Genomic DNA, 27,620 nt, shown 5'->3' on the forward strand with positions numbered 1-27,620 from the left:
AGGCATATAAAACTATGAATGTATCAGGACCTGTATGTTGTCGGGGTTGAACATCTGTTGTGTTTTTTTTATAGAAGATAATCTGACAAAAGAATGGCCACTACACGCACAAATATATCTTGAGGATATGTCCTGGAATGAAGGTATGAGTGCTCTGCAGCTTGTTCCCGGTGCCTTTCAATGTCACTGCAAACGTCTTCTATTTTTTCTGCATCTTATACCACTATGTTGTCTTATTGTAAGTTCTACTTTTTTTCATATTTGCCTCAGATTTAGCTATTCTGTTCCCTGTGATTACCTGAATTGGAACTTAACTTTCCGTCATACTTATTTTGCATTCCTTCTTCATCTCTTCCTCCTCCCCACCTCAGTTTGCAGTACCCCCTTTCATCCTGCTCTCTTCCCGTAGCGTAATTGAGTATTTAGATTTCCAGACTCTTCCCAAATCTCTCATGCATCTTCTTGCTCTTTCTGTGATGGTAGAATGCAAATGTTTTCATAGATTATTTTTTTTTATCTGTCAGCGTGTTACTTCTCTCCTTTATATTACTCTAGCTTTTATCCATTACTTGCTTTTTGAATGAATGGCTGATGCTTTTACTAATTTTTTTAAGCGGGAGAGGGGGGAAATCCTATCTACTTTCCTTTCTTCTGTATCGTTTTTGTTTCCTGGGTTAGCAGTCTGTTTTGGAACTACCCTTGATCTGTCGTATGTATGACTAACACTCCTCAGTTTTTTCTTTTAATATCTGTGTTTCACTGAGAGGCACCTTTTTATTATTTGCTTTTTTTAAAGACTACACGGACCCTGGCTGTTTGGCGTAAGAATGCCTCACAGGCATGGAAGCATTTTAAGAGTATAGTTATTTTTTGAGCAACAGATGGTAGCGCAGGTACTGATATTTACAATGCAGCAGCGGGAGGTCATCTGTTCTTTGCGAAGCTTTGCAGCAGCTTTGTGAAGAAAATCCAAAATAAATTCTTGATTCTTCTCAAGCACTAAAGGCTTTTTTGTTTTCTTTTTTGGCAGATGAACAATGTTACACTCTTTCATGTCGATGCGGTGGGAATTACACCGTCTTCAAGAGTGAAACCAAAGACGTATCTTTGGTTTGTTGTGACACATGTTCACTTGTCATCGAGATCCTCCAGTGATTGTTTCAATCAAGCACCTTAAGAGTTACAAACTGAAAAACACTGGACAAACAGGGGACAGCATCTGCTAAAGAAATGTGTGTTAAAGAAGAGGGGGGCACTACAAGAACAAGTTCGGTCAGGCTCAAGGAAGGAAATGTGCCCATTTGCTGCCATAGCTCTGCAGACAGGAGGCTTGGTTTTTTTCTTTCTGCAGCTACAGAGCTCGTTATTAAAAACCTCCACAAGAGAACGCCAAGTTCTGTACAACTGGAATACACCTCCTGAGCTAAATGATCTTTCTCTCAGCACACGACGGAATAGCTTCTTTCAGTCTCAGTCTGTATCAGCTGTACCTTGGGCCCTACCTCTTAGGTTAAATCCTTTTAACAGCTCAGATGACAAAATTTAATCAGGAGGCATACACTGAGAATGCTTTGAAGGTAATGACGAGTAAGGTGCATTAATGGGAAACAGGAACATTTTCTATTTCTGTGCTAAATATTTAACTTCATTAAGTCCTCACAAGGACTTGAGCTTTGGAAAGAGGTGGCAGAGACCTGCAGGTCTCACAGGCTGCTTGTCTTGGTACGAATTAGCAGGTAACTGTAACACTGCATCTACGTTAACTTTTCCGCTTGGGGCAGAAGCACACTTTGAATTGACTCCATCATCTAAACAAATGCAGTCTTCATTCCTTAGATGAAAACTAACCGGGAAGCCGTGCTCTGGGCCCTACTGGCCAGTCCACCAGGCCAAACCGGGGCTAGTTTGAGGAAAACCCTGCAGAACACATAGGAGGGACTCGCAGTTCCGGAACCCCACTGTTGCTGTTGTCAGTTCCAATCCTGGCAGGCCACACTACTTGCTAACGGAGGCAGAGCCTATGTGTGGCTCTGGATTTGTGACAATGTAAGAGTGCACGGTGCCTTTTTCGTCCCTTGTTAACAGTCAACGCTAAGCTTGGCTTGTAGTAAAACCCAAAAAGTTTCTAATAAATCCAAGCACTTAGTGTGAATAGCCAGAGGAAACAGAGTAAGAGGCATGTCACTTTTGTTGATGATGGCAGTATATCATTCCCACTTTCAAGTTAGATGTAATCTCAGAAAAGACATCTTTGTCAAGTAATGCTTGTGTTTATTCTAAACAAAAATAGTTCCATTGATTTTAGTAGAAAATATTATGAAAGCTAGCAACAGTCATTTAAATCTTTTAATCATCAAGAAATCTATGGCCGTTGGGGCTTGCACGTAGAAATCCAAAGTCATTCAGGGGCCATATCTGTAAAACAAAGTACAGTTACAAGAGATTTTCATCACAACTCAAAGTCCAGAATTTTAATTCGTTACTGTTGTAATTGTTCCATAAACTGCATAATTTTTTAGCTCTTTGGTTGTCAGGGTATATGAACTTTTCTCACCTGTGAGTTTGTTTTACCAGGAGTAATAAATACTACATATCAGGAGGAATCATCATTCCATAGTGGCCGGAGACAACACTAATTTATACACAGCATGCTTTGCTATGGAAGGCCTCACAAATTACAGGGTTTTTTTCAGCCTTAGAAATAAATACATTCCTAGAAAATATCTTTCAAATTCAAAGTTTTCTGGCTTGTAAACCTCTTTAACAACTTAGAAGTGTATGTTTTTGATCCATCTAGGAGAAGAAAGAGTACCACGAACATTATCTCCCAGTGGAAGTAGTTCTGTGAGGTACACATTTGTATTTTCAAGATGGGCAATTGAACTGCAAACGCCAAATCTTGGAAAAACTTCCATAGGCTTATAGGTAAGCTCATACCATGCAAATAGGTGTAAGGGCGTGGAGCGCCTGCTCTCAACCAAGGGGCTCCTCTGAGAAGGGAACTACCATGTGGAAAAAGGAGGAGCACAAATCACGACCAAATACAAGCACAAGTGTGAGAGAACGATGCTCACCAGCAAGAAAAAACTTTTTCTCCAGAAATTAACTATATAGCTGCTCACACTGCTGAAATGATCCCAGGAGTACTTTCCTCTGAATGTTCACTAATTACATGTAGGCTGGTCTTGGATGCAAAAAAAAGTTGTAGGGAATCAAGGATGTTCTTTTACGCTTTGTCCTTTGTCTCCCTTGACTGCCTGTGTCTCTTCACAACACATTATTTCAAGGACGGCACGAGGGGATCAGCAGGAAGAAGGGAATGAGATGATGTTGAAGAAGGAATGCCCTTTGTGGCTCTAATCCCATAAAAATCTCTGCTCAAGATGAAGCGACCTAGACAGAGTAAGATGATGCGCTACCTTGTTCCCAAAGCATCTGTCAGTATGATGTTCATCTTGCTCATTTTTCCTTAGGATTTGATCTTAAGGAAGGTATGCAGTCGCATTCCAGGAACAGCAACTTAGTCTTTAACTGAGTGTGTGGAACATCCACAGCACAGAAGGAGCTTTTGCTGCTTTCTGTGTGGAGTGGAAAACTAATTTTCTGACTTTAAAAGAGCAAGCACAGCGCCAAGGTTCAGTACTGGAAACCCCATGACTTTGTCCCTAGCGCTAAAGACGATGGCAGAGGAGGCAGTTAAGGATGGATGTAGCAAGACACAGCATCAGCTTACTACTAGACCGGGACCGTGCACTGCTAGAAGCTGCCTAGACCTGCCTCTGTCAGGCCCCTGGCAGCACTGTGCTGAGTTGCCATCAGTTGCATTGTGCCTGGGCCCTCGGGAAGACAGAAGGATGAGTCATTCCCAGGACCTCAAATTCTGTGGATCTGAAGAAAGCTCAAAGCTCTCTTGTGCAAGTATCTTAGAAAATACAGGTCTTTTTTGGCATATGCAGTTAGGGAAGAGCATGAGGAGCGTCTGCTGATACACTGAAATAATAGGCATATTGGCCAGCGAGCTATTTTAAATTCCACACAAACATACAGCAATACGAACCAACAACAGAAGGGTATCTGTGATCTTGGTTAGAAGCAAAGCTACAGCATTCGAGGCTCTCCAGAGGGCCTGTGCTGGCTGCAGGCTGGGTGTCAAGTCTTTGTTTGGCCTCGAAGGCAAACAGGAGGAAAAGGGGATAGGAATATCCCGTATTATAAATCTAAGCTGATCTGAGTAAAGGCCCGGAGAAGGAAGTTTCTTAGGCCATTCACTGCAGAACAAATCTCATTTCAGGCAACTCAAATCACACCTACTGCAACTTGACTTTCTTTCAGTGAAAGTAATCAAATTTGTTTTAAATATTGTTTTGACAATTTAGTTTCAAATTCATCACGGTAATTTTAGTGGTAAAAGTTAGAATGAGAACGATGTTTTACCTAGTCTGCATGCAGGAGAGAATGTGGGAAACAATATTCATGGTTGGGAAGGAGATGGAACAAGCCTACTCCGTGAAACAAAGACATGCCACTCTGTATAGTAATTCCCAAGTCTTTTAAAGTTATGACAGAAGTTGACTGTGACTACTTGGTTCAAACTGGCTAGTCCAATTAGCAGCTATTTCCCCTTGCCCGCTTTGGTTTGGCCTACATAGATTTGATCTGATGGATGGGGGATAAATGGGGCTAACTAGCTCTTTTGAAGATAGACTACAGATCTATTTTTGACGTGGAGCCTAAGTCCAGGGAATGCGCAGGATATCCTGCCTAGGACAGGATGAAGCACGAGTTCTGTCAAGTGGGACTTCCAGGCTTTTACTGAATTTGCAGCTACTTTGATTTCAGCGGCCTTTTTATGGAATGAACTTGTCTCAGAGTGGGGGTTAATATGCTGGTAGGGAGGAAAAAGGGGGGAAAATATAATCAAGTATCATTATTTCTGTATGGGTTAAAAACTGGGGCACCGACATTGAGAATCTTAGATCTAAACTTCACAGATAAGCTACAGAGAGAATTAACGTTTATGTTTCGCCAAGAACAGGTTGCCTAGGCAAATTTGGCACAAGCTCTCTCCTGCTGAAATCCATTACTTCCAAATTAGATTTTTTTGCATCCATTACTAAGACTGTAACTTAGTATTCAAAGGCACCATTACATCTGCTTCTCCAAAATCCACTTTAAGCTTCCATTCTCAAGGCAGTAAAAGATTTTTCATGAAAGAGAAGCCAAACCTCTGCTAGGCTACATTTAAAAGCATATATAGGCTTCTTGGCCAGTGGGCTACTAATTAGCTACCTCCATGCAGGCGAGCCGTATTCTGCTGCCTTTCTCTGTAATGTTCAATAGCAACATACAATAGCAAGATCACTGCATTCCAATGTGAATTGCCATAAACAGCCCAAAGTATAAACACTCATTTGAAGAATAAACTCATTTTTGCTTTTGTTAAGCACCATATACTTAAATCTCATTAAAATGTTAATAATCACTACCCTATGCACCATCATAAAACAACTGCTATAAAATTTAGTTAAATCATTATTCTGATTAAGTGTCAAGTGATTGCATACTGTCTTTTTCAACAGACAATATTCTGGAATCCTAAAGTACTACTTCAATATGTAATATCCGTGTGTGAGTTCCATTCATTTTACAGAGGTTACTGCTTGCCAAATGTAGGGTTCAGTCCTGTCAGTCACTTCGTTAAAGCCTCTCAAACATCTTTCTTACTGCGGTACAAGCTGGACACAAATTTATTGCTGTGGAGAGATACTGTGAATAATTATGTCCGTCCACATACATAGGTTCTTAACACATACGTTATTTGCTAGCAGTCCCCTTAAGGAAGTAAACAGCAGTTTTTCTATACTAGTACATCAGTTGGTGAAAATTTTTTTTCAGTTGGCTTATTAATACCACATTCTTATTAAGAGGCCTGTCAGCGTATTAGCATCATTTGTGTTTTGGCAGTTAATAATCCAAGCTAAAACTTGGGTCATAAAACCAGCCCTATTTGGAATCAGCGTTTTTTTCCTCTGGTGTAGATGGCAAGGCAAACAATACAGAGAGGGAACAGAGAGCACTCAATAAACGCTAGGGAAGAACTGGAAGCAAATGCTACGCAGAAAGCAGAGAGGTCAGACACGACTCGGTGGTGGGGCCGGGGGGGACACGTTATTTGAGGTTTAGTAAGCAATTAGCGATTATGGCCAATAGCTGCAAGGTTTTTTGCAAAGTCCTAAGTTGTGTTCATAAAAACTGTAAATGAAGTATATGAAACTTTGTTAAATTGGAAAGATCTAATCTTCCCTGTGCATGTAACACAGCTGTGCTAAATTATGGTTTTGTGGGTGTGCTGCAATAGATGGAGAACGGTTCTCAAAACCGTTTTTTATTGTTCCGAATGGCAGCATTTTAAATCTAGCTTTGTAAAAGCTGGTGCATAAGTCTATAATACATACTCCCTTGTTTCTAAGATTAAACTTTTAATGGAGAAGAAATTGTCTTAGTTTCTTCTTTTTGGTAAATGGGTAAATTAATAATGCAGATAATGTGAAAAAGTAATTTAGTGTGAAATAAAGCTGTAGAACTGTTGAAGCAGAAGGAGAAGGAACCATGGAGGTTTATACAATACAATATTAATTCAAAGCATTTTTTTCTAAATAAAATAATTACAGTGGCACAGATTTGACTTTACTGTCAAGGCTTTTTCTCAGACTTAGTTTAGAAAGCAGCGAAGCCAGTCTACGCGTCTGAAGTAGGTGTGCAAGTCCTAAAAAGATAACCTTTTCCTCCACCTTTCTTTTTTGAACTATGGAACTGCGCTAGTGAAATACGGAGCTGCCATTTCCTACCATTTTGCAGAAGTAGGAATCAAACGAAGGAGGGAATGTATCCGTGCTGTGGGCTGTGTGCGTGCTACATGCGTGTGCGTGTTCGTGTTTGTGTCAGGTTTGGATTTGCTGGTAAAATAGTTGATTCAGTTTTCAGAGGCAACGACTGCTCAAAGAACGCTGCTCAAAAAACAAGTCCTCCCTCAAACCCCCCCCCCCCATTGTTGAATTATCCTTTTACAGCAAGTGGCTGGTGTGTTCGAGCTTTTCCTTTATGTTTGCTTCAGCCAGAGAGTTAAGGAGGCGAGTTTTAATACCCAACAGCCAGGCATTAAAAATGTATTAATGCAACTATTTTTAGATACTATATATACCTTAAAACAAATGCGTCCTCTTATCAATCCATAAGGAACAGGTCCATAGCACCTGGAATCTGTAGAATTCCTGAGATTATCACCTTCTAACCAAACATGTCCTTTAGGTACCTATGATTAAGCAAGATTGAAATGCAAAAAGAAAATAGAATAGAATGGTATTAAGCATAGTTTGCCTTACAATATATTTTCTGATTTCTGTGTTCTGTATTTCATGATGGTATAATGAATTAATTTTTTATTGCATCTAGTAAGACGCGGTGCCAGATTTGGAGGGATGAGAAGGAGCGCTCCAAAGTATCTCTTCTATCATGTGCTCAAAAAAACAATGGTTTGCAACAAAAAATCCAAAATGAAGATGTAAGAGGTTAGACCAATGTGACAGGGTCATTAATTTAATAGACTTCAAAAGAGGTCATTAGGATGTTGACTGAAAATCTGCCCTCCTGTCGCAGTAACAGCATGAACAGGGCAGCCACACACTCATCAACATCCTGGGGCCAGCACCAAGGCTAGACCTGTTAGTAGATTCATGATGAACTAACTGGTAATTGATTGTGACATCAATTACGAATAATCTCATCATTTTATCGGAGTAGGCTTGTCAAAGTTCTAATTAAGATCACAGTTCATTCTATGTGCAGGCAGAATCCACAACACATTATATTGCAATAATGATGATCACAAAACAGCAAATCCCTTTTTATAATTTGAAAATTAATGATGGTGACCTTATACTATATGACAAAGACCTTTCATTGCCTATATATATTATGCATTAACTATATTACATACCATAGATTCATGGCATTCACTGACTGACTCAATGACAAAATGAGAAATAGCAACGTAGCTGTATTAATTACCTAAATACGAGTATAAAGCTTTCATATATGAAAAAGTTGCTACTGTAAGTCTCAAACTAAGATTTCCGCTTGGAATATACAACAGTATTTTGATATGTTTTTATAAAAACATTTCAGATATAAATAACCTCTTACAAGTTACCAAATAAAATACTTTTTTTTTTCTTATCTGTTTCTGTTTCTAAAATTCTCAGGCAGGCTGGCAATTTAAAAGTAGCAACATATTCTCAATCTAGATAATATTTAATGTGGACTTTAAATTAACATACATTTTTCCAAAACCAAATATGTACTTGAAACTAAATTACATTCCCCACAGAGAAAAAAAAATACGGAAACAAAATAAAACCCCACCAATTTCAAGTGAAACTCAAGAGTTTTAGCATTGTAAACATTAACGTTTTAGAAATAAGCCACATCATAGACTCATAAGAACATATACAGCATTCAAGGATAACAGACTGAACAAAATGAAATACCACTCTAGTAGTAAAGTCTGGGTGTAAACCATTAAGAATAAAACCAGGTCCCCCAGATGAACATTTGAGGAAAATGCAGCTGACGTGTAATTGTTGGTACTTTACGGTATCTGGCCAGGTAACACTTGCTGGGAACTTTGTCCTACCTGCCTGTTACCACACCAGGGTACCCGAGAGTCCCTTTGCTGAGCTGTAGCTGTAGCAAATGTCTAACCTACAGATTAAAAACCAATAGTTTGTCTCTGACAGTAGCAAAGAGAGATATTCATCGTGGAAAGCCTGTCCGTATGTGAGCCTGTCCATCTTCTCCCAGCCACCCCCTGGTATTTCTGTGGTGTCCAGGACAGGTGCTTTAGGCATGTCGGAGGGCACGCATCCCTGCCTCGGCGTTTTAGAATCTGTACGTGGAGCTGTAGACCAGCAATATGTCTAAACCCTTTTGAAACCTACTTCCACAGTCTCCTGTATAAAGGAGTGCCGCCGCCTTTGTTTTAAACTGATCTGCTAGTCCTTTACTTCTTGTTCTCCCAGTCCGTCAACACAGGAATTCCATATTCAGCTTGTCTGCCACCTTTTGGTTTTTGTAGGCTTCTCAGATTGCTGGCACACGCGTGGAAGAGCTTTCTCTGGGAAGGCCAGTGGGTTTCAGCGAGATGACTTTGGCCATCCTCCTACCCAAACAGCTTTACAAACAACGTAACCAACCAGAAGTCAATTTAAAATAAATAAATAAAAATTCTATCCAGAGTCAAATGACCTGTGTCGACTATACATCTCATCACATGTGGACATATGTTTTTGACAGGACATGTTTGAGAATGTACTGACATTCCTGTTTTCCTCAAAAACTCTGTGGAATACAGCCTCTTTAGAGTGCCCACCAGCAACTGTCAGTTTAGTTGGATACTCGTCTTCACTTATTTGCAGTGTACCCACCTAAAGCATTCACATCTTAGATGAGTCTGTTTTTCAGATGCCTCTTACGATGCCAAGCAGCGTTCTGACCCTTCTGGTGCAAACTCTCCCACCCAGCATCTACCAGCATTACAAATCATACATCAAACTACCGTCGTTTTGAAATCCTATCTCAGCAAATACACAAAAATGAGAAGCAGGAATTACTATGAAAGGAAGATATTATTTTTTTTTACGAAATAAAAACGCAAACCCACATTAACATTTCACATTTCTGAAAAAGCGTCACTTCTTGCAACGTGCTACTGTTGCGCACACAGGACGCTACCAGCTCCTCTTCACTGCTTCCCATGCTTTCTCACATTTCCCCAATTCATAGGCAGAACGTGAAGCTCATCTGTTACTATGTGAAATAAGGAGCCACTCGGAACACAAGTATATCCAACCAATTCTAGACCTTCCAATCTTCCATGCTCCAAAAGTATAAAAAATAAAGGGCTTTTGCCAGCTGTGGCATATCACTACTTTACTTGTCTAGACAAAATGTTCATAGTTTGCATTCCAGATAGAACATTTGCAATAGATTTCCTGTATCCTGAAATTCACCACTTACGGTAATTTTTGTAGTTCTCCACAGAAGGTATGACAGGACCCTGTACCTCTACATTTGTCATTAAGAGTACTGTCACAAAGTGTGATTCATCTAGAGATAATACAGTGTAATACCTTTGTATGGTGCCTGTCCATCATCTAGGCACTTCACTACAACCTAGAATTAAGGCAAGCAATAAAAACCACATGAATTACCTGAAAACGTAAAACCAAAATACCAGTGACAGGCCATAATCATTAATTTAAAAAAAAAAAAAAAAAAGTTGTTTACACCCCTTTGAAATAAAGACTAAAGCCAGAATCCTTCAAGGGTTGATGCACAAGCTATTTCTAGACCACAGCACTGATTTCAGGGGGATTACTCACATTGAATACAGTTAACTTTAAGTATCAGCCTTTGCAGAATCGGGACCCGATCTGAAATGCCTCAAGGCTACGCAAGGACAGTAGCTGGGAATAAGATGCATTTTTAACCAAAGAAAATAATTAACTATTGAAAATTTGTATTTGTAGTAAGAATACATTAATTACACACCAATAGGCTGCTACTGCCAGAAATCCCAAGGCAATGGGAAAGCCACTTGCTTGACAATTCACAACATTGCATTTCGGTATCTACATGTGCAGATTAGCAGAGGATTTATTTCCAAGGAGCAGCAGTTCTCGGGCAGAACCGGTTATCCGAGGTGCAGTTTATATGCATGAGAATACAGGACACGGATCAGACACGTGACTCTTCCCCCTTCTCCCTGCCCAGGCTCTGGGGGCTCTAGTACAGGAGCAGATACACCAGAAGAGCAAGATTATCATTTAGAACAACTCAGCTCGCAGCAGTAGCTTACTGTGTTTCAGCTCAGATTAATAAACATCTTTCAGTGTCACAAACTGGCTAAATTTGCAGGGCTGCTGTCATTTACTTAGTGGCATAGTTTAAGCGTCAAAACTGAAGTACAGGTCAGGTAGTTGATGCATACTTGCTAGCATAAAACATTAATTTACAGAAATGGGTGGGGAAAATCAACAAAGAATTATATTCTTGTGGTCTTTTTACCATGATGCCAAACTTTGTTCTTTGAGTAATCATCTCACTAACTTCAAAACCAAGAGATGAGATGCCTGTGCTGCACCAACTGGCATACTAGAAAACTAATATAACAGATTAAATGAGCTGCCTCAAAAACACCCCAAACCCAACTAAATGAAAATAGGCTTTTTTTAGTTTGGGCTGGGTTTTTTTTTGTTTTGGTATTGTTTTTTTTTGTTTGTGATTTTGGAGGACTTGGAGGGGAGGTAGTTATTAAAGATGGAGAAATTGGGATTTTTAATAACTAAATGGAGAATTATAAACTTGAATCTCTTGCAATCTCTCCTTTTGGAATTCCAAGCAGTCTGTGTTTGTCAAAGAACATCAGGGTGTACAATCAGCTGGGAGCAGATGAAGTTTGAACTTTCGTAAGGTCACAGGTATTCACATCACCTCCAGCAATACCAAAGTTTCAAACTTAAGAAGAACTTTAAATCATTCCCATCTTTTCTTTTCAGTTCAGAGGCTTCCTTCTTGAGCTATGATAAGAACTAATCTCAGTGCTGGACAAAAGAATAAAGTCTGCAACTTCTCATCTATCCCTACTAAGGTCTATTTAAGTGCCTTCTACTTTGGTACAAGCAACAAATGTAATTGCTTCATGGCCTGCGGGTGTTCATTTAACAAAAGAAGCTTTTGTGAATAAACCACAGGTGTTACCTTTCTTGATTAAAGTGAAATATGATGAAAGAATCTACAAGATCAAATGACAAATTTACTAAATACTGATTAAATTGCCTTATTTAAGTAAATTGCATCTAGTTAGGACAAAATATACACCATAGAAATGCGGGAGTTTGTTTTATCACTCTATACTCAAAGTCTTGCGTAACTATTCCTTAATCCTTTATTTATTACTTCAGAACCAAGAGTGAATAATGCTTAACAGATACTCTTTTTTAATGATCCAGTTGCTCTAGGCACCATTTCTGTAGGCTTATCATAAATTTTGTTCATATTAAGGCTGCCATCTATATAAAACCCAACAACATTAATTAGCTCAGTATTTTGTAAATCAGCAGAAGTATTTACATCTCCGTTTTTTTTGTGCTGGAAAAAGCTACGAAGTGGTAGCAACCACACTGGAACTTCAGCAGTATAGGAGATCTTAAATCAGCGTCTTCTAAGTATCCCTAAGAGGCTGAATTACCTGGAATTTAATACTTCTTAGAAGAATATAACAGAATGAATTTACCTTAAATTCATAGGTACTTCCAAACAGTTTAGCATTTTCCTTTTACTTATTGAACAGTTTAAGCTGCTTATGAATAAGACAGAACATACTTGGCCCAGTTTGTTTAAATATACATATTAAAAAGAATACATTATGACCTTGGTCCACATTATTATGAGAAAAGACGACAATGACAGGTTTTTATACAGACATTAAATTCACTGTGATTGAATATTTCTGTTATGAATTCCTTCTCTATATTAAGTCACTGGTTGTTTTAACAGAAAATTTGCAAAAAGGTAAGATATGAAGACTTGTCTATCTTTGAGTTTTGAAACTGATTATTAACCAATATTAAAATCACATAACCTTCAGTGGTAGCTAACTCATATGCTACAAGGAAACCGAGGTATATTAACTTAGATTTGAATTTCTAAGACATTTTTCTCCATTGTGCAAGCATACCAGTTGAGTGTTGCTCTTCAATAAAAATTTGGGGAAGCTCTTACAGTAATGTGTCAAAGCATTCATTGGTTGTTTGGTTTTTTAACCATTGTTGCTCCTTCTAAACTTTATGTAATGCAACTACTCCTGGAACTTCACAGGTTCGATCACCACACTCACCGCTTTATGGGAAAGGTCACGGAATTTTCACATCAGAAATATCTATGTGCCAGTCAAATGACAAAAAAAATATGCTTTCTCTCAGTATCACTTTTTGGATGTTGCAAAAGTTTCCAACTGTGTGAAATAATAATTCAAACACTTGCATGCACTGTTTACTTCACTTCTATAAACGTTCTCATTTCATATTCAGATCCAGAGCGTATTGTTCAATATGCTGCCCTGAATCAGCCTGAAAAGCTATATATCCAATTTTTTAAATCTCCTGCTGCAACCCTATATTTACATTATTAGCCATCATGCCTTTTCTAAGAATACTATCAGCATTAAAATTAACATTAATTAAACATAACTTAAAATTAATAAAATTAATAAAAGCTATGAACAAATATTACTGTCAGGAACAATGCCCAGATTTTGCGAACACTTTTTACAACCTCTCTCTTTGCATTAAAACAATGGTTCTCTTCTGAAAACAAAATCACTTTGCTTGAAATAGTGAAAAACTATTTATCTAAGCTTTATAATCCACTCCAGTTTTGAAATTTTTCTATTTTATACATGTTCATAGGCCAGAACTTTCAAAAACAAGCCTCCTAGCTACATTTAGGAACTCCTGGAAAAAAAATAAATCAGAATATTTATGCGATTCATCAGTCAAGACGATTACTCGCTTTCTTGATTTATAGAAGATCTTGATTTATAGAATAATCAATATAGAATATTGATTTCAAATCCAGCAAAGATTACTTAGCAGTTTGCATAGACTTTTCTCACAGCAATCATTAAGAGGGATTTGATTCTTCTCAAGAAAACAGATGATGTAACAGGGTCACCCTAAAGTACAGGTTTGAGAATAAAAAATCTACAGGTTCAAAACCCAACTGGAATTTACTGGTTAAAACACAAAACCCATCACCACCACTGGTATGCTCTGGACAAAGGCAAACCTGTACCGAGTGATCTAGCTAATAAGTCTGGTAGCAACAATGGCCAATAAATACTCCGAGCAGGGGTAAGGAATCTTAAAAGCATCGTCTGCCAGCTCCGTCAGGAGTCACCTCCATCTCTGCTAATCAATCTAAGGCCTCAGCTCTGCATCATCTCGCCATTTAAGACAGCTGGAAGGCCTTAGCTAGTAGGTATAGAGGAGCAAAAACATGAAATAGGTCCTTCTTCCAGACGTGAAGCTGATATAGGCAGACTAAAACTTGCGCTTATAATCTTCAGTGAGTCCTTGAGCAGATGGTTTCCTCATCTTAAGCAGCTTTCTGGAAGTTCTTACTTAACTTGAAGCAGAGGAATAATGGAATCATAAAATCCTGAAGGTTCAAACTGATGATCTGACCAGTACGGCCAAGCCTATTCCACAGAGGAAAACCATTTAGTGCTATAAAGAAAAAGAGATGTAAGAGACCTCGGTGGGAGCTCATTCAGGAGCTGTGTTTAAGCTGGGCCTCTCGCTACTGGCCCCTGCCTGAGCTATGGGCCAGGCGTGCCCATGTCTGGCCACCCAAGCCCTGACCCCAGAGACATGAGGACAAGCTACGGTGAATGATACCAGTGCTGTTGTGTCACAGGTCACGCCACTCGTATGTTCTTGAAATATCAAAACCAACACTGGTAAAAAGACCAATCCACTTGAGCAGTAGAAACCCTGGAAATATTGGGAAGTAGTTTGATAAAATTCTTTGTATTTCTTTTCCCTCGAATAATTTAGTTTTGACAAATCAGAATTTTGATTTAAAATTATTTCTTAGAAGATTCAACATTAGCTCTAGTCATGAACTCTCTGTACTGGGATATAGAGGCATCTGCAAACTGAACAAATGTGCAAACTAAACGCACCAAGTCAGTTCTCCTCTCCCACCAGACATTTAGCCCACCTGCTGCTTAAAACTATGGCATCACTTTCTCTCAAGCCTCTAGAACACTAGAACCAAGGAGAAGAAAGAGTAGGGTATTTCCTTTCTCCTGACCAGCAACTATTAAAACTTAGAGTACTGAAATACTAAACCATGACTGTAAACTAGCTATTAGGATACTAAGGACAAAGGAAAACGAGCTAGTGTTTTGAGAACTTTATTTTTAATTGCCATTCAGGATATTTTAAAGAGACTATCCAATGGTATTGCGCACCGAAATATTTCAGTGTCTTACATTGTGCATCCAAAATTTGTAGTACTGTCTAGTGATTAAGATATTGTGTTGTTTGCATTAACATTACGTTGTTCTTAGTACCCACATAATATTACTGCATTTGACAAGGACTGTTTAAGAGTTAATAGCGCTGTGTAAGACCACTTCTCTGGTCCGCAAACACAGTAAGATGCATTATCTTCGGAATTATGTTAGCTCTAGAGTTAACCACAGGATGAAGGGATGCCATCTCCGCAATGAACCTCATTTTAGCACAAGGTAAACACACTTCCCCCACATCAGCTAGTCTCACAGCATTAGTGGTGCGTTGTGATTGATTACCAGCAGAGTGTTGCTGCGATATGGATTTGTATCTCAGCTTTTTATCACTATGACTTGCAAAAGGCAGTTCCTTATTTACAGACTCTAGCTGTATTAAGTGACATTATTAGGTACTAGTTTTGTTTAAGTGACACAAAGGCTTAGCATATTGGTGGTTTATGACATACAAGCTGTTTTAATCTGATGACTTACCCCTCACTTTTTCAATTTGTAAATAGGAGCTGCAGCACAAGAACATATGGTACTAAAGAAATTAAAGCTAAAGTAAATGGCATTAAACCAAACTCAAATATAACAATAGGATACTCAATCTGAATTATAAACCTGGATCTGTATTAAGACTTTTAAAAACAGGAAATAAAAACCTGAATGCAAAAATTATCTTTCAGGTGGTTTTTTTAAAGGCCATTTCAGGGGTTTACTGCGATTCGGTAATTTCTTTATTAACCCTCATTATTTAGATCTTATAGTTAAATGAATAAATCAGAAAAGATACTTTTTAATAATTGAAACTAGGTCTGAATACCACATTACTAAAAGTTATTTGTTTACCTTTTTAACTTTTGGGTTCATATCACATTGCTTCTGACACAGTAAGAATATGTTATGCATTCTTAAAGGTTTGTTACAGGAAATACACTTGCTTGTATCTATATAAACCATCACTGAGCACAAAAACAAAAAAAAAAGCCCAGCAAAACTGCCAGCCCAATGCTCATATTCCATACAAAATACCAATAAAAATGCAATGAAAAGCAAGAATACATTTTTCTAACTTTGTAATACTATAGCAGCTTACTCAAAAGAGGAATTTCATAATCCTTCATGTAAATAGGAAGATTCCCCTCATTATTATTCTGCAGATAAGCTGCAACCTCTAGCATATGAAACATCATGTACCATAAAGGGTCCAAAGTAAAGTCATTCCTAATGCATTTAAATTTTAATTTAAGCACATGCTTAATTTATAGCAATCAATTTGGTATGTGGGATTAGTTCCATCAGCTTGTAACCCAACAATGATTCCATCAAAGACAGTTTTTTGGTACAGCCTTACACTTAGTGCGCTCTGACAAAAACATTTTTTCTCATATGATGTATTACTTCAGCTAAGTATAGCACAAAAGTATTTTTATACCACTATAACGATGTTCACATAACTGCCTCTGCTATACTGCATTTATACTCAACTGAAATATCTCTTTTTAGAAAAACTTATTCAACTTACGTATGACTTTTTTAATTTTTCATTTGTATTCTAGCTTGGAAGGTTGGGTTGTGGTGTTTTTATGGTTGGTTGGTTGTTTTTTTTTGATCTACAGGTATCTACTTGGTTGTTTGCAGCAATGAAGTATCTCATCTGTGTAATTTTACAGAGCAAATTGTAAACAGAGTTCTCCATTCTCTATCGATATACATAAGCCATCCTGAGAAGTATATTCATGAATGAAACAGGACTGGAAGCAGGATCTGACTTTAGCATTCTCTCAGGCTTCAGAATAAGAATCATGTAGGAGAGTGCTTCTAAGCACAAAAATCCCTAGCTTGAAATCTGTTAAAATATTCCAACAAAACCACTGGCACAGCCGATGCAGACTAAGCACACTTCCTACTAACATGACCGTAAGGATTCTTGGTGACCCTCGGGCTGACAAGAGAAGCAGCTGCTCAGAGGTGGTTTCACTCTCTGCTGCGGTAGGTACGTTGTACTGCCATTAACCTGACATCTCCACAGCTGGCTAACCCCAAACACCTAACCAGCAGCTGGCAAACACCAGCCAAGAACGAAGCAGAGGTTCAAATACCAATTCGATACTACTTCTGGCATCTGATATTTTGTATTTACTGCACTGTAATAAGTTTGTGAACATGACTGCAACTATTCGCTATCAATCCCCAAACCAGGAGACAAGTTAGCCAAGGAAAGCTGAGCAGTTCACTGTAATTAACACAAACGATCCTCCGACCTTACATACTTCAGAGTCACTGCATTCAAGTATCACTCCGACATTTCTCATTTTTTAAAAAGCAGTTAGTAGCCTGATATAAACAACAAAACTGATGACAATGTCTAGGCTTTGCCCGCATAGAGAGTGCCTGCCGTTGTACCTTTCTCCGGCAGCTCAATGCCCCAGGCAGCACTTCTGGCCGTTTGTGATCCGAGCCAAGGCCTTTCCTCCGAGTTTCAACAATCTTTTTCTCTTTTTTTCAAAAACCCAACTCAGCTTAATTCTTCTCAAGGAGGTATCAGCAAAGCAAACAGCCAGTTCTCTGTACCTCTGCTGCTGCTACTTGATTTGAAGAATTTTGTGTTTGAATTAAGAGGAAAAGTGCATAGCACAATGATTCACTAAACCAGGGAATCTGATTAGACAGTTACCTAAACACAGACACCTATCACTTTTTCCCTCCCCAACAAGAACAATTTACTTAGTGAATCATCCAGTGTAAGTTAAGAGTGTAAAGTGCAAACATCTGTGTTGAGAATATACTCTCTGTAAAGGAAGCGTCTCCTGAACAGATGGAAATATCTACCTCTTCAACGACCACTAAAGCTAGGAGGAAAAAAGATACGCACTAACAAACCACAGCATTTCCGTTTAGGTCGCTTCTCCCCCTAGCTACAAGTTATGATGTAAGAACTCAGAAAGCTTGCACGTCACTTTGCTCTATTTCCACACTTTAGCCGTTACGAAAAACATACACAGGCAAACAGGAAATGGACTCTGCATTCCCCATCCTCTCTTTCTCCTTACGTTTTACATTAAAATTAAAGACAAGAAATCTTACACCTAGGGCAGAAATTGCTCTGCTGGATATTCATTTGGTCACCTCAGGGCTTCCAGAAACACTGACATCCTGTTAAGTACAAACCTTTCCTGAACTTCGTTTTCAAGACTCAGATAAGCAAAGAACAAGATGCTCAGAGAAACTCCATTTGCGTCTTCTATCAGCGCACACAGAATTCAGGTTTCCATTTAACACTGTTCTGCTCTGGGCAATTTATATTTACTACTTCCCCGTAATTACTCTTCCCATAGGAGCTAGAACATTTCTTCAGCTTGGTAAAAAAGGTGGGGATTTGGGGAGAGGGAGGGGAGTCAGTTGTGGGTTTTTTTTCCCCTTGGTTAAACAACGCTGACAAGAATTTTGCCATTGATTTTAGTAAGGACAGACTCCAGCTGCTCAATACAAGTGAAGCAATGGTATGTGAAGGCGTGCTGGTGAAGTTGGCTGTCTTTATGGCAGCTGAACTCTTACAGGATTTATCCATCACAAACTGTAGCTGGCTGCAAGGAGCGTTCCATAAAATTCTCTGCCTTCACAGCACAGGACCTTAGCTGCAGGCCGGGTATTAATTCTTCTTATGGTAACTGTGACCATTGAGAATATTTTTTCCTATTTATTTCATGTTGTTACCTGACTTTTTGGACAAGTTAGGAAAATGACTACTTTTCCAGCCGTATTCAGAAAACTTAAAATATTGTTACACTGAAATGTAGAGATACTAAATTACACTGAAGTGTAATTTTGAAAGCAAAACCCTCAAAGCTATTGCAGAGACAAAATTTTCACTTCTTTATGTTTAAAATACAGAAACATTTTTGCCTTAAGACCAAGGCCTCGAGTCTTCCATCTGTACTGCACTTTATGTAGAGAATTTTAAATATTCTTCCAGGGAAGAAGACCTAAGCGAAGGTCAGCGGAAAAATATCTGCCCACACTTCTTACAGAGACAAAAGACACCGAAAAAACCAGCTTGCCGTAAAGAGAGTTTACAGATTACAACATTTTACTGTACATATACAAGAATAAAGAATAATTTATGAACATCATATTTTATGATTTATGATACTCAAATATTGCGAATCCTGTACAGACTACCAGGCCTACTTAAGTAATCATTAATTTACAAAGCAAGAAACTCTAGTACTTACATAGCTGTGACTCTTAAGGAAATCTGAAGGGTTGCTTGTGCAGACTTTATCCCCTTCCAAGCCAATTACTCTTTTACAGATATTTGATTTGGGGTCATTTGGGCTTTTCACAATTACAATATCTCCTCTGAGAGGAAAAAACAGAAACAAAAACAAACAGAAGAACTCTAAACACAAACTATTTTTCTGAATACATGTGCATCAATGTGTATACTCCAAAAATATTCACGTACATTAAAGATACTTCCCCTTCTGCTGAAAATTCATGTCTACAATTTTGGTGTCTTCAGTTTTATTCAGGGTGTCATTTTACACAGTTTTTAAGTATATTTGGAGAGATTCTTTGTTATTTAGAACATTTGTAAAACATTTAAGACTGCATTTTAATTGACAATTAAATGAATGCCCTTTAACTTGGTCCTGTCGCTACATATATATGGAACAGAACAGATTCTGCGTTCCTAAATGTTATTGTGCAAATGTTACTCTTCCAGTGAAACTTCAAATGTCTAATCTCAGTTTGTGAGACCTTATATTACTTTTGCCTCCTGATTATACACATCAGCTTGTACAGTGAAACCGGCCACAACAAAACGGGCGAGGGCCTTGGGCCTACTGTGGTCTACAACACAGTAATAAAATGACATTTGATAAATGGTACTTACACCATTTGGTCACTTTCCTTACAACCTATCTGAGCACAGCAATATCGACAGCTTGGTTTGCAAGTAAAACAAAACTGCTTGGAGAGAAGTCGTCACATTCACACAATAGAACTGGTTTAGGGGGAAAAAAAATTTTCCATTTTTTGGACAAAGCTGTAAAAGTGACACAGATTGTATCCTGAAGGAATTCTGTCTGATGGGCTGTATGTGCCAATTACTTTAACTTCTATGAGACACAATGAGAGCAGATTTATGAAAATTAAAATTTAGAAGCAGAAAAATATAAAAAAAATAAAGGACAGACAGAATGTGGTTACTGACAAGCTCTGGTAAATGGAATGTAAAATCTAGTCTCAACAAAGGAGCATACTTTCGAATGCAATAAAAGTGGCGGCTAAGGTTCTCCGAAAAGACAATATCAGAATTTTGAATGGTTGGTTCCATTGAAGGTCCAGAACACTGCAAATTAAAAATAAATGAGAAAAAATTATTATTTCCAATTACTTTTCTCTAAAATACATTAATATTCAAAATATTTGCTAATAAATTAGAAAAGGTGTAACGTAAAGAACAACTAAAAAAGGTGAGATCCTCCAAGGAACATCTGATACAATTAAAAGGTGAGGACAGCCTCCAGAACGCCTCGAACTCTGTTACAACTGCGTATTTGCTCAGAATCGGTCCTGAACTGCGTGAGGTGCTACCAGCCCCAATGGATTCATTTCAGCACGAAATCTGCAGGAAATGATTTGGAGCAGCACTTGAAGCTCTGCCCATTTACCCCTTTCTTCAGCCTCTGTAAAAGAGAAGCATCACAGAAGCTGCAAGAGAAGCTCACAGCCAAAATCCGCTATATCCAGCAGCGGTATCTGTTAGGTTTAGAACCTGGGGAGAAGGGGGAGGCAGCATAAAACATCCAGAAATCTGCCCAGAGTTGGAAATAAGCACTTCCTATGGCATTATTAGTGACCCCAGTCTTTTTGAAAGAAAGTGTTCTCTGCAAAATGCTTAATCACAGTTTCCCATTTGCTTTAGTGATGCCTCAAGCAGTAACTTGGCAAAAAATATGAGTGCCTAAAGTAGAAATAACTTTTCATAAAGGCTGGACCTGCCTCTCAAAAAATATGCATTTACTAAACACGCTTTGAAAAAGCTTTTAAAAAAATGAATAAACCTGAAATATTGGCATTATCACATACAATAATTTCAGCTTTATAGTTTTATTTTCTTTTAAATGTCATGAAAAAGAAAAATTACCACCACAATTCCTCCAAGGTACTCAAAGGCACAATGCGCTATGCAGCCATATTGCACAGTATACCCGAGAAATCGAAAGGTTTTTCCTAGGACATTGCGAAGCATCGTACAGTGTTACGTCGTTCAGCTGGTTCTAGTCTACAGTAAAACAGAAGAGTATCACTCATTTGATAACAAACAATCTAACATTTACAAAACTATCTTTTGTATCTAACGACTGATGGACAATATTTTTTAAAAAAACAGTAAATAAAACCAACAAATAATTAGATGTAGTTATTTATTAAATAACACTCGATAGAGCTTTTTTAATCATGTGAAGGCAATGCAACTAAGATCGCTGGTTTTATTCAAGCTCTAGTATTTAAAACCAAACGCTCAACAGCAGTGATTTGAAATGATTTGATGATATTTCACAACTGAAATTACATTCACAGAAAACTCGAGTAATCAAGTAGTCAACCAAAGTGACCTGACAATCAATCAAATGAAAAAAGCCTTGAAGAACTAGACAAAATTAAGGATAATAGAATCCTGAACGGCCTGCCTATACTAGAAAAAGAATACAGTTGTTAATAGGAATTCTGAAGGTTTTGCAGGGCTCTCCTTAAACTAGACTTTCATTACCAAAACACTTGCATATAAAAAGGAGGCATTAGGTCTTCCTGTTCACGGCTAGGATACAGTGGAGTAAGTTCTGCAGCACACAAGACTGTAAATATCTTCTGACTCCCTCCCCCAAATATTTAAATCAAACTCTGATGATTAGATGTAATCCCTGCAATGCTAATCTAACTGTTTCCTTAACAAAATTTTTAAGACTATTTCTATTTAAGGAAGTGGAATACACACATACTGAAATAACTGAAGCAAGTTTTACATTCTGCAAGAAACCTGTCCCCCTTAAACTGAGTCTCAGCTTTATCATGAATTAAACCCACAGCAAGATTTCCCTCATTTACTAAGATGGGTCAATGCAGCAAGATGAAAAGAAAAACACTGCATGTACAATATGCCCTACTTAAAAATGAAGACCTCTCCTTCTATATTTCATGTCATTTTGTTATTTAAATGCAGGAATTTAAAAGTGCAGAGCATTACTCACAACTCTCTCTAGAAGTTTTTGGGAATTTTGCCTGAATACAGTGAAAAGTGACTTTTGTTCTTTGCATTTAGTATTTATCTATAAAGAAAAAAGGATGACCGTCCTTGGGGAAACTGTTCTCTACCAAACTCATTTCCTTGTCTAAAAAAAGATGTACTTGCCTTTTTTTTCTGAACACAAATTATCTCCGGAATAAATCCGTTTAAACCAATCTGTGATTCATCCTCCTTAATATTAACTAACGGGTTTCACAGTAATGAACCAAAACACAACAGAAAACAGAAAAGTCTTGAATTGTTTCATTAACAGGTGCAGTGCCCAGCGCACCGCAGGACACCCTGTAAGCTGTAAAATACATGCACTTTCAGCAGAATTTATTCTGGAGAGCCAGAATAAATGGTTTGCTCTTCTCAACCCAGTACCCTATGAAAAGCATGGACCAACTCCTTACTCTCAGGGCCAGAAACACTGTGAGCCCAGCAATGTGTTACAGGTGATAAAAGGAAGACAGCGTGACAGCAGATCGATCACAGTCGCACAGCCAGTGTGAATTAATGACTACAACTATCTTTAGAGAGAAGTACAACATCAATACTTCTTAACAGCACCTGCTAGAAAGGCAGCCTCACACCGCTTCTCAGACAGAAAAATACCGCACAACCATCCTATATTTCAGATCCATACCATTCAGAATATTACTATATTAAGACAGTATATAATTCAGGCACCTGTGGATATTACAGGTAAGAGAGAATTGTATAAACATTGTGTTACATTGACAAGAGTAGGTAGACATTGTTGATTGCACCAAATGGAATGGTAACAAGAGTCATTAAGAGAAAACGTAAGCCTTTCATGCCAACAGCTTGATAGCTATAAGTAGAATAATTTTTTATTATGAAACTACAAACAACTGCTATATGTCTCTGAAAATAAGTTTCCAATTGATTGCAAATGATTTCCTGTTGGCCTCTGGATGACACATACTTCCCAAGAGTTACAGTGAACACATACATTTCTCCCTGATGTCTGAGTAACTCTGAATTAGGAGGGACAGATCTGTAAATTGTTCAAGGAAACACAGGGTTCCGAGTGAGCTTTACCTACTGCTAGAGCTGTCATGGTATAGGACATGAGTGAAGAAGTCTCAGATTTTGTTCCCAGTTCTCGTTAAATAAATTCTTAACCCCTCAGACATGGATTTCACCAGTCCCAGTTCATGAATGTGGCACAATGGATTATTTTTTTTTAAATGCTCAGTGTTACCAGATTTTCATGACAATGATGAAAAAATTATTAGCTCATATAAGGCTTTTTATTACTGCTCAAGAAAGTTAATTTCAAATTAAGGAAGGCATATATATACATAGTACCTAGATTATACACAGTTTGAACTTAGTAAGACAACTTCAGAGGACTGAGTTGGTTTTTTTTAACATTAAAGTCTATCTTTAGACATCTAATGTTCATTCCACAGAATAACTACAATCCCGAAAGTTACCCTGTAGTTTTAAGTAACAGCTTCTAGTTAATAAGTGAGTGGTTGCAGCAAGAGTAAGCCCAGTCAAAAAAAAAAAAAAAAAAAACACAGAATATTTATCTTAAAATTGCTCTAGCATCAATAAAATATTATTCTGTGTCCTCAGAAAACTATTTATTAGTACATTTTTAAAACAAAGCCATATTGTTGCTCACAAGAAGGTAAATGGCTGAATGTTTTTCCACATCACACAATTAATTTTAATATAAAGTGCTGTCAGCAGGCAACTCCACCAGATACAGGGTAAGAGTATTAAGCACAATAAAACAAATGATTTAAGTCTCAGGCCCCTTGAAAACTTAATGGATCTGTTTTATAAACATCCTTATCACAGAACTAACGACATAAAACCTGTTGTAATTACTTCCAGGTACACATAGTAGGTCGCTGAAAATTCTATACTGAAATAGACATTGTTTTTATACCAAACATAGACATTGATTAAAAAGGGTTACACATCCATATTTATCACGTAAAATACAATTTGGTTATCTTACAAGAACTGTATAGTTTATCCCCCACAGCAAATAAAATGCAAAATGTAATTACTAGTATCTTCCATTCCCTTTTCCTTACATAGCCTATGCCTTCATCATTTGATTTTTTTGTTTGTTTGTTTATAAAATTAATCACAGCTAGCAGGGTGGAAATCACTTTGAGCCTCATGAATGACATCCAAGAGATGGGAAAGGATTAGTTCTCAGTTGCTGCCAGTTATAGCGCCAGGTGGCTTTTTCTGCAGTGAAGGTGTTACCGATAATCCCATTACATTGGTACTAAATCTTGCAGACATCAAAATTATCACCAAGGTTCCTTTTCATCCCATCCTTTCCAAATGACTGGAAGTCGCTTCACCTGAAAGAAGTCAAATCCACATGCAGCTGCTGTTTTAGCAGCCAGCGGACTCCCTGAGAATGCCAATCGTGATCCAATTTCGCTGTGCTGGTGGCCCCCTATTCCCTGTCCAATAATACATCTGTTAAAAAATCCTACAGCTACAAATCAAGTTTAATCCTACCAGGGACCTCATGTTGGTCTTGTCTTCCAAAAAGGCAGCAGGTTTTGCCGTCTATCTCTGCTAGTGTCTGGGGAATACTCTTTAAATCCCAGCCCTACTTAGAAGAATAAGCTAAGGATCACAAAACATGACCTCAAAAACCCTGATATGACTATATTCTGACCCAGAGGCATTCATTCTAGTTGAAGATTAGAACTTTGCATAATAAGATTACACAGCAAGTGAATGATATCAAGGGACTATCCATATGCAGCCGCCTGGTTTTCTATAGACAGCCTGTGCTCTGCAATATGCAGTGCAGACGAAACAGAGCTTGGTCTTTCTAGCTGAAATAAAATAGATTCACATAAATTAGTTGGCCATTTCCAGATTCCTAAATCCCCTATTACATCTTTTATTGACAGCTCCTGTGAGGATAGCACAAATGGTATTCTCTTTGTATTCTTTGCTTGTGTAACAATCACACTCGGAGGGAAATGTACATAGGTTGTCTAGAAATTAACATCTTATTTGCTGTAATCTTGGATTACAATTAACTGTGTACATAATAAAATTAGGAAATCAATGAGCAGATTTATCATTTCCAGATAACCAATGGCATTGTGTAAGACAGTTTAACATATGGTGCCAAAATTTTAAATACACGAAAATCAGTCACAGACAATGAAAGTGTGGCTAAACAAATTATTGAACTTGATATTAAATACATTCTTTCACTACAATAAAAAAATTAGAGTCACATTTGCTTTATATAATGCTTCCTAATTCTGAATTTTCACTGAATATTTAGTGATAGTTTATCAGTTTTTCCTTAGCTAACAGAAACTCCTAACATTCTCCGCTTCAAACTAGACACCTTTTTTCACACAAGGTAATCCCATAACTTCCCTATCTCTTTCCCAAAGAGTTTCTCTGATATTATTACTTTAAAAAAATCCCAAACTCCAAAACAAAGAAAAAACTGCACACCGATTAGGCTATTTAAATATTTATGTTTGAGCTGTTATTTATACTAAACTATTATTTTAACACTTATGCGTTAAATTAATGTCACATGTGCTAGAAAAGTGAAGGGTATATATGATGTTTATTGGGAAATACTCTTCCCATATCACATACACAACTTAATAAACATAAAATGTTTTAAATATTCTAACTATAATCTGAGGTTTCCAAACATCTAAAGCAAAACAAGGAACAGTTTTCAGAAGGTCTTTCCATGCAGGGAGTCAGGCAGAACTTGATTTTTATTTCTAGCTGTTGGTTTTCTTTAGAAGAAACACTGGATTCAGCCTGGCAAATGTGAAACAGCTTGGTGATATTCTGCAAAAGAAGGTTATTTTTCCACATTATCTCTATCAGGCACTGACAGTTTGTCTCCAACAAGTGCTCCTTCATCTGCTGATCTCAAGCTGACAAGGAGCTCAATCCTGTAAACATAAATTCACAAAACGCAATCCTCTGGTGTTAAACAACCAGAGACTACCTACATAAGAATGAGCAATTTTTCCAAACAGATTTCAAGTAGTTCTCACTGGTTCTATTTACCTTTGGGAAGCAACTCCTAACAATCCCACAACCCTGTATAAAATGCTGTATTAATGGTCAGATGCATTCCAGGGCTTCTGTCTTCCTCTGCAGCTCTACACACTCATCTTTGCTGAACAGCGGAATCCAAATAGCTGAGCAAAGGCACGGTCGTACATGGCAAGTTTGCGCCTCTAAGGGATGCTGAAATATTCACTTAACAGTTTCCTGTAACAATGTCAAAGTTAGGACAAACGCCAAAGGTCTGACAGACAGCACAGCCACTTTCCTGGTGACTGAGAAAAATACACCATCTCTATGTGACACGGGTCAAATAACTATATTCTGAGCTATATGCATTTATCTTAATTTTTAAAAATTCACTTTGAGACATGTCAACATTTGAAATTAATTTTAATTAACTAAAACAAAGAGTTACAAGTAAAGTTTTCACATTAGGCACTTAAAATCTGCGACCCTATAGAAATTAAATTTGTCCACAGCTCACACGTCCCCTGCACTTCCCAGTGCTGACACACCTTCTAGAAGTATGCAGCTATTTTTGGAAATACTACTCAAAGCAGTGAATAGAAGAGGGCTAAATAATTCCCCTACGTACTGACAAGTAAAAAGGTTGTTTACTTAAAATATTTGTCATTACAAAGAGGATCGTTTGCTAGTAAAAAAAACAAACCCAACAAAAACGCCACAAACAAAACATCCTCCATGTAAAGCAAAGCAACCTATTTATGTACACCATCAGCGAGACTGTTTAGAAAGAAATACAAGCATCTTAATGTCATCCCCAGTTAGTCTCAGATCAGAATGCCAACACTGAAGGGTACTCCATACTGGTTTATGAACACAGAAATCACACAGTATGCAATTTTAACACAAATAGTAAATCAAAGCTATTATTAAATATTTGAAAAATATAAAAGCAAAAAACAAGACCAGTTTTAGCACTGTCAGAAAACATAACACTAACAAAGAATCAATACTTCCCAGTTATGAGCATCATCTTCTAATGAAATATCTTATGCATACTCTGCATTAAAAAATGTGTTAAAAAAACAGAAGAAACACAGTCAGACAAAAGTGAGCTCAGTATTTACATTTTAAAGTTACCTGAAC

General features: G+C 37.7%; 2 protein-coding genes across 8 annotated transcripts in view; one reads left to right on the forward strand and one right to left on the reverse strand.

Annotated features, from left to right (window-relative positions):
- Positions 1-1,331, forward strand: part of DNAJC24 (DnaJ heat shock protein family (Hsp40) member C24) — a 39,087-nt gene extending 37,756 nt beyond the window's left edge. For 2 of the 3 annotated variants that reach the window (XM_063332941.1, XM_063332942.1), the window contains exon 4: positions 75-786. In XM_063332941.1, coding sequence (XP_063189011.1) covers positions 75-409 — 335 coding nt within the window. In that variant the 3' untranslated portion in view covers positions 410-786. Of the gene's footprint in view, positions 1-74; positions 787-1,030 lie in introns of those variants that run through there. The other variant, XM_063332943.1, reaches the window with a different exon arrangement.
- A 946-nt stretch (positions 1,332-2,277) lies between these two features.
- Positions 2,278-27,620, reverse strand: part of IMMP1L (inner mitochondrial membrane peptidase subunit 1) — a 35,513-nt gene continuing 10,170 nt past the window's right edge. For 3 of the 5 annotated variants that reach the window (XM_063332947.1, XM_063332944.1, XM_063332949.1), the window contains 5 exons: positions 21,297-21,434; positions 20,410-20,498; positions 19,375-19,501; positions 7,202-7,312; positions 2,278-2,415 (listed from right to left, as the gene is read on the reverse strand). In XM_063332947.1, coding sequence (XP_063189017.1) covers positions 2,347-2,415; positions 7,202-7,312; positions 19,375-19,501; positions 20,410-20,498; positions 21,297-21,401 — 501 coding nt within the window. In that variant the 5' untranslated portion in view covers positions 21,402-21,434 and the 3' untranslated portion in view covers positions 2,278-2,346. Of the gene's footprint in view, positions 2,416-7,201; positions 7,313-19,374; positions 19,502-20,409; positions 20,499-21,296; positions 21,435-26,507; positions 26,715-27,620 lie in introns of all 5 variants that reach the window. The other 2 variants (XM_063332946.1, XM_063332948.1) reach the window with 1 other exon arrangement.

Source organism: Chroicocephalus ridibundus, chromosome 4, assembly GCF_963924245.1.
Source record: "Chroicocephalus ridibundus chromosome 4, bChrRid1.1, whole genome shotgun sequence".
NCBI lineage: Eukaryota > Metazoa > Chordata > Aves > Charadriiformes > Laridae > Chroicocephalus > Chroicocephalus ridibundus.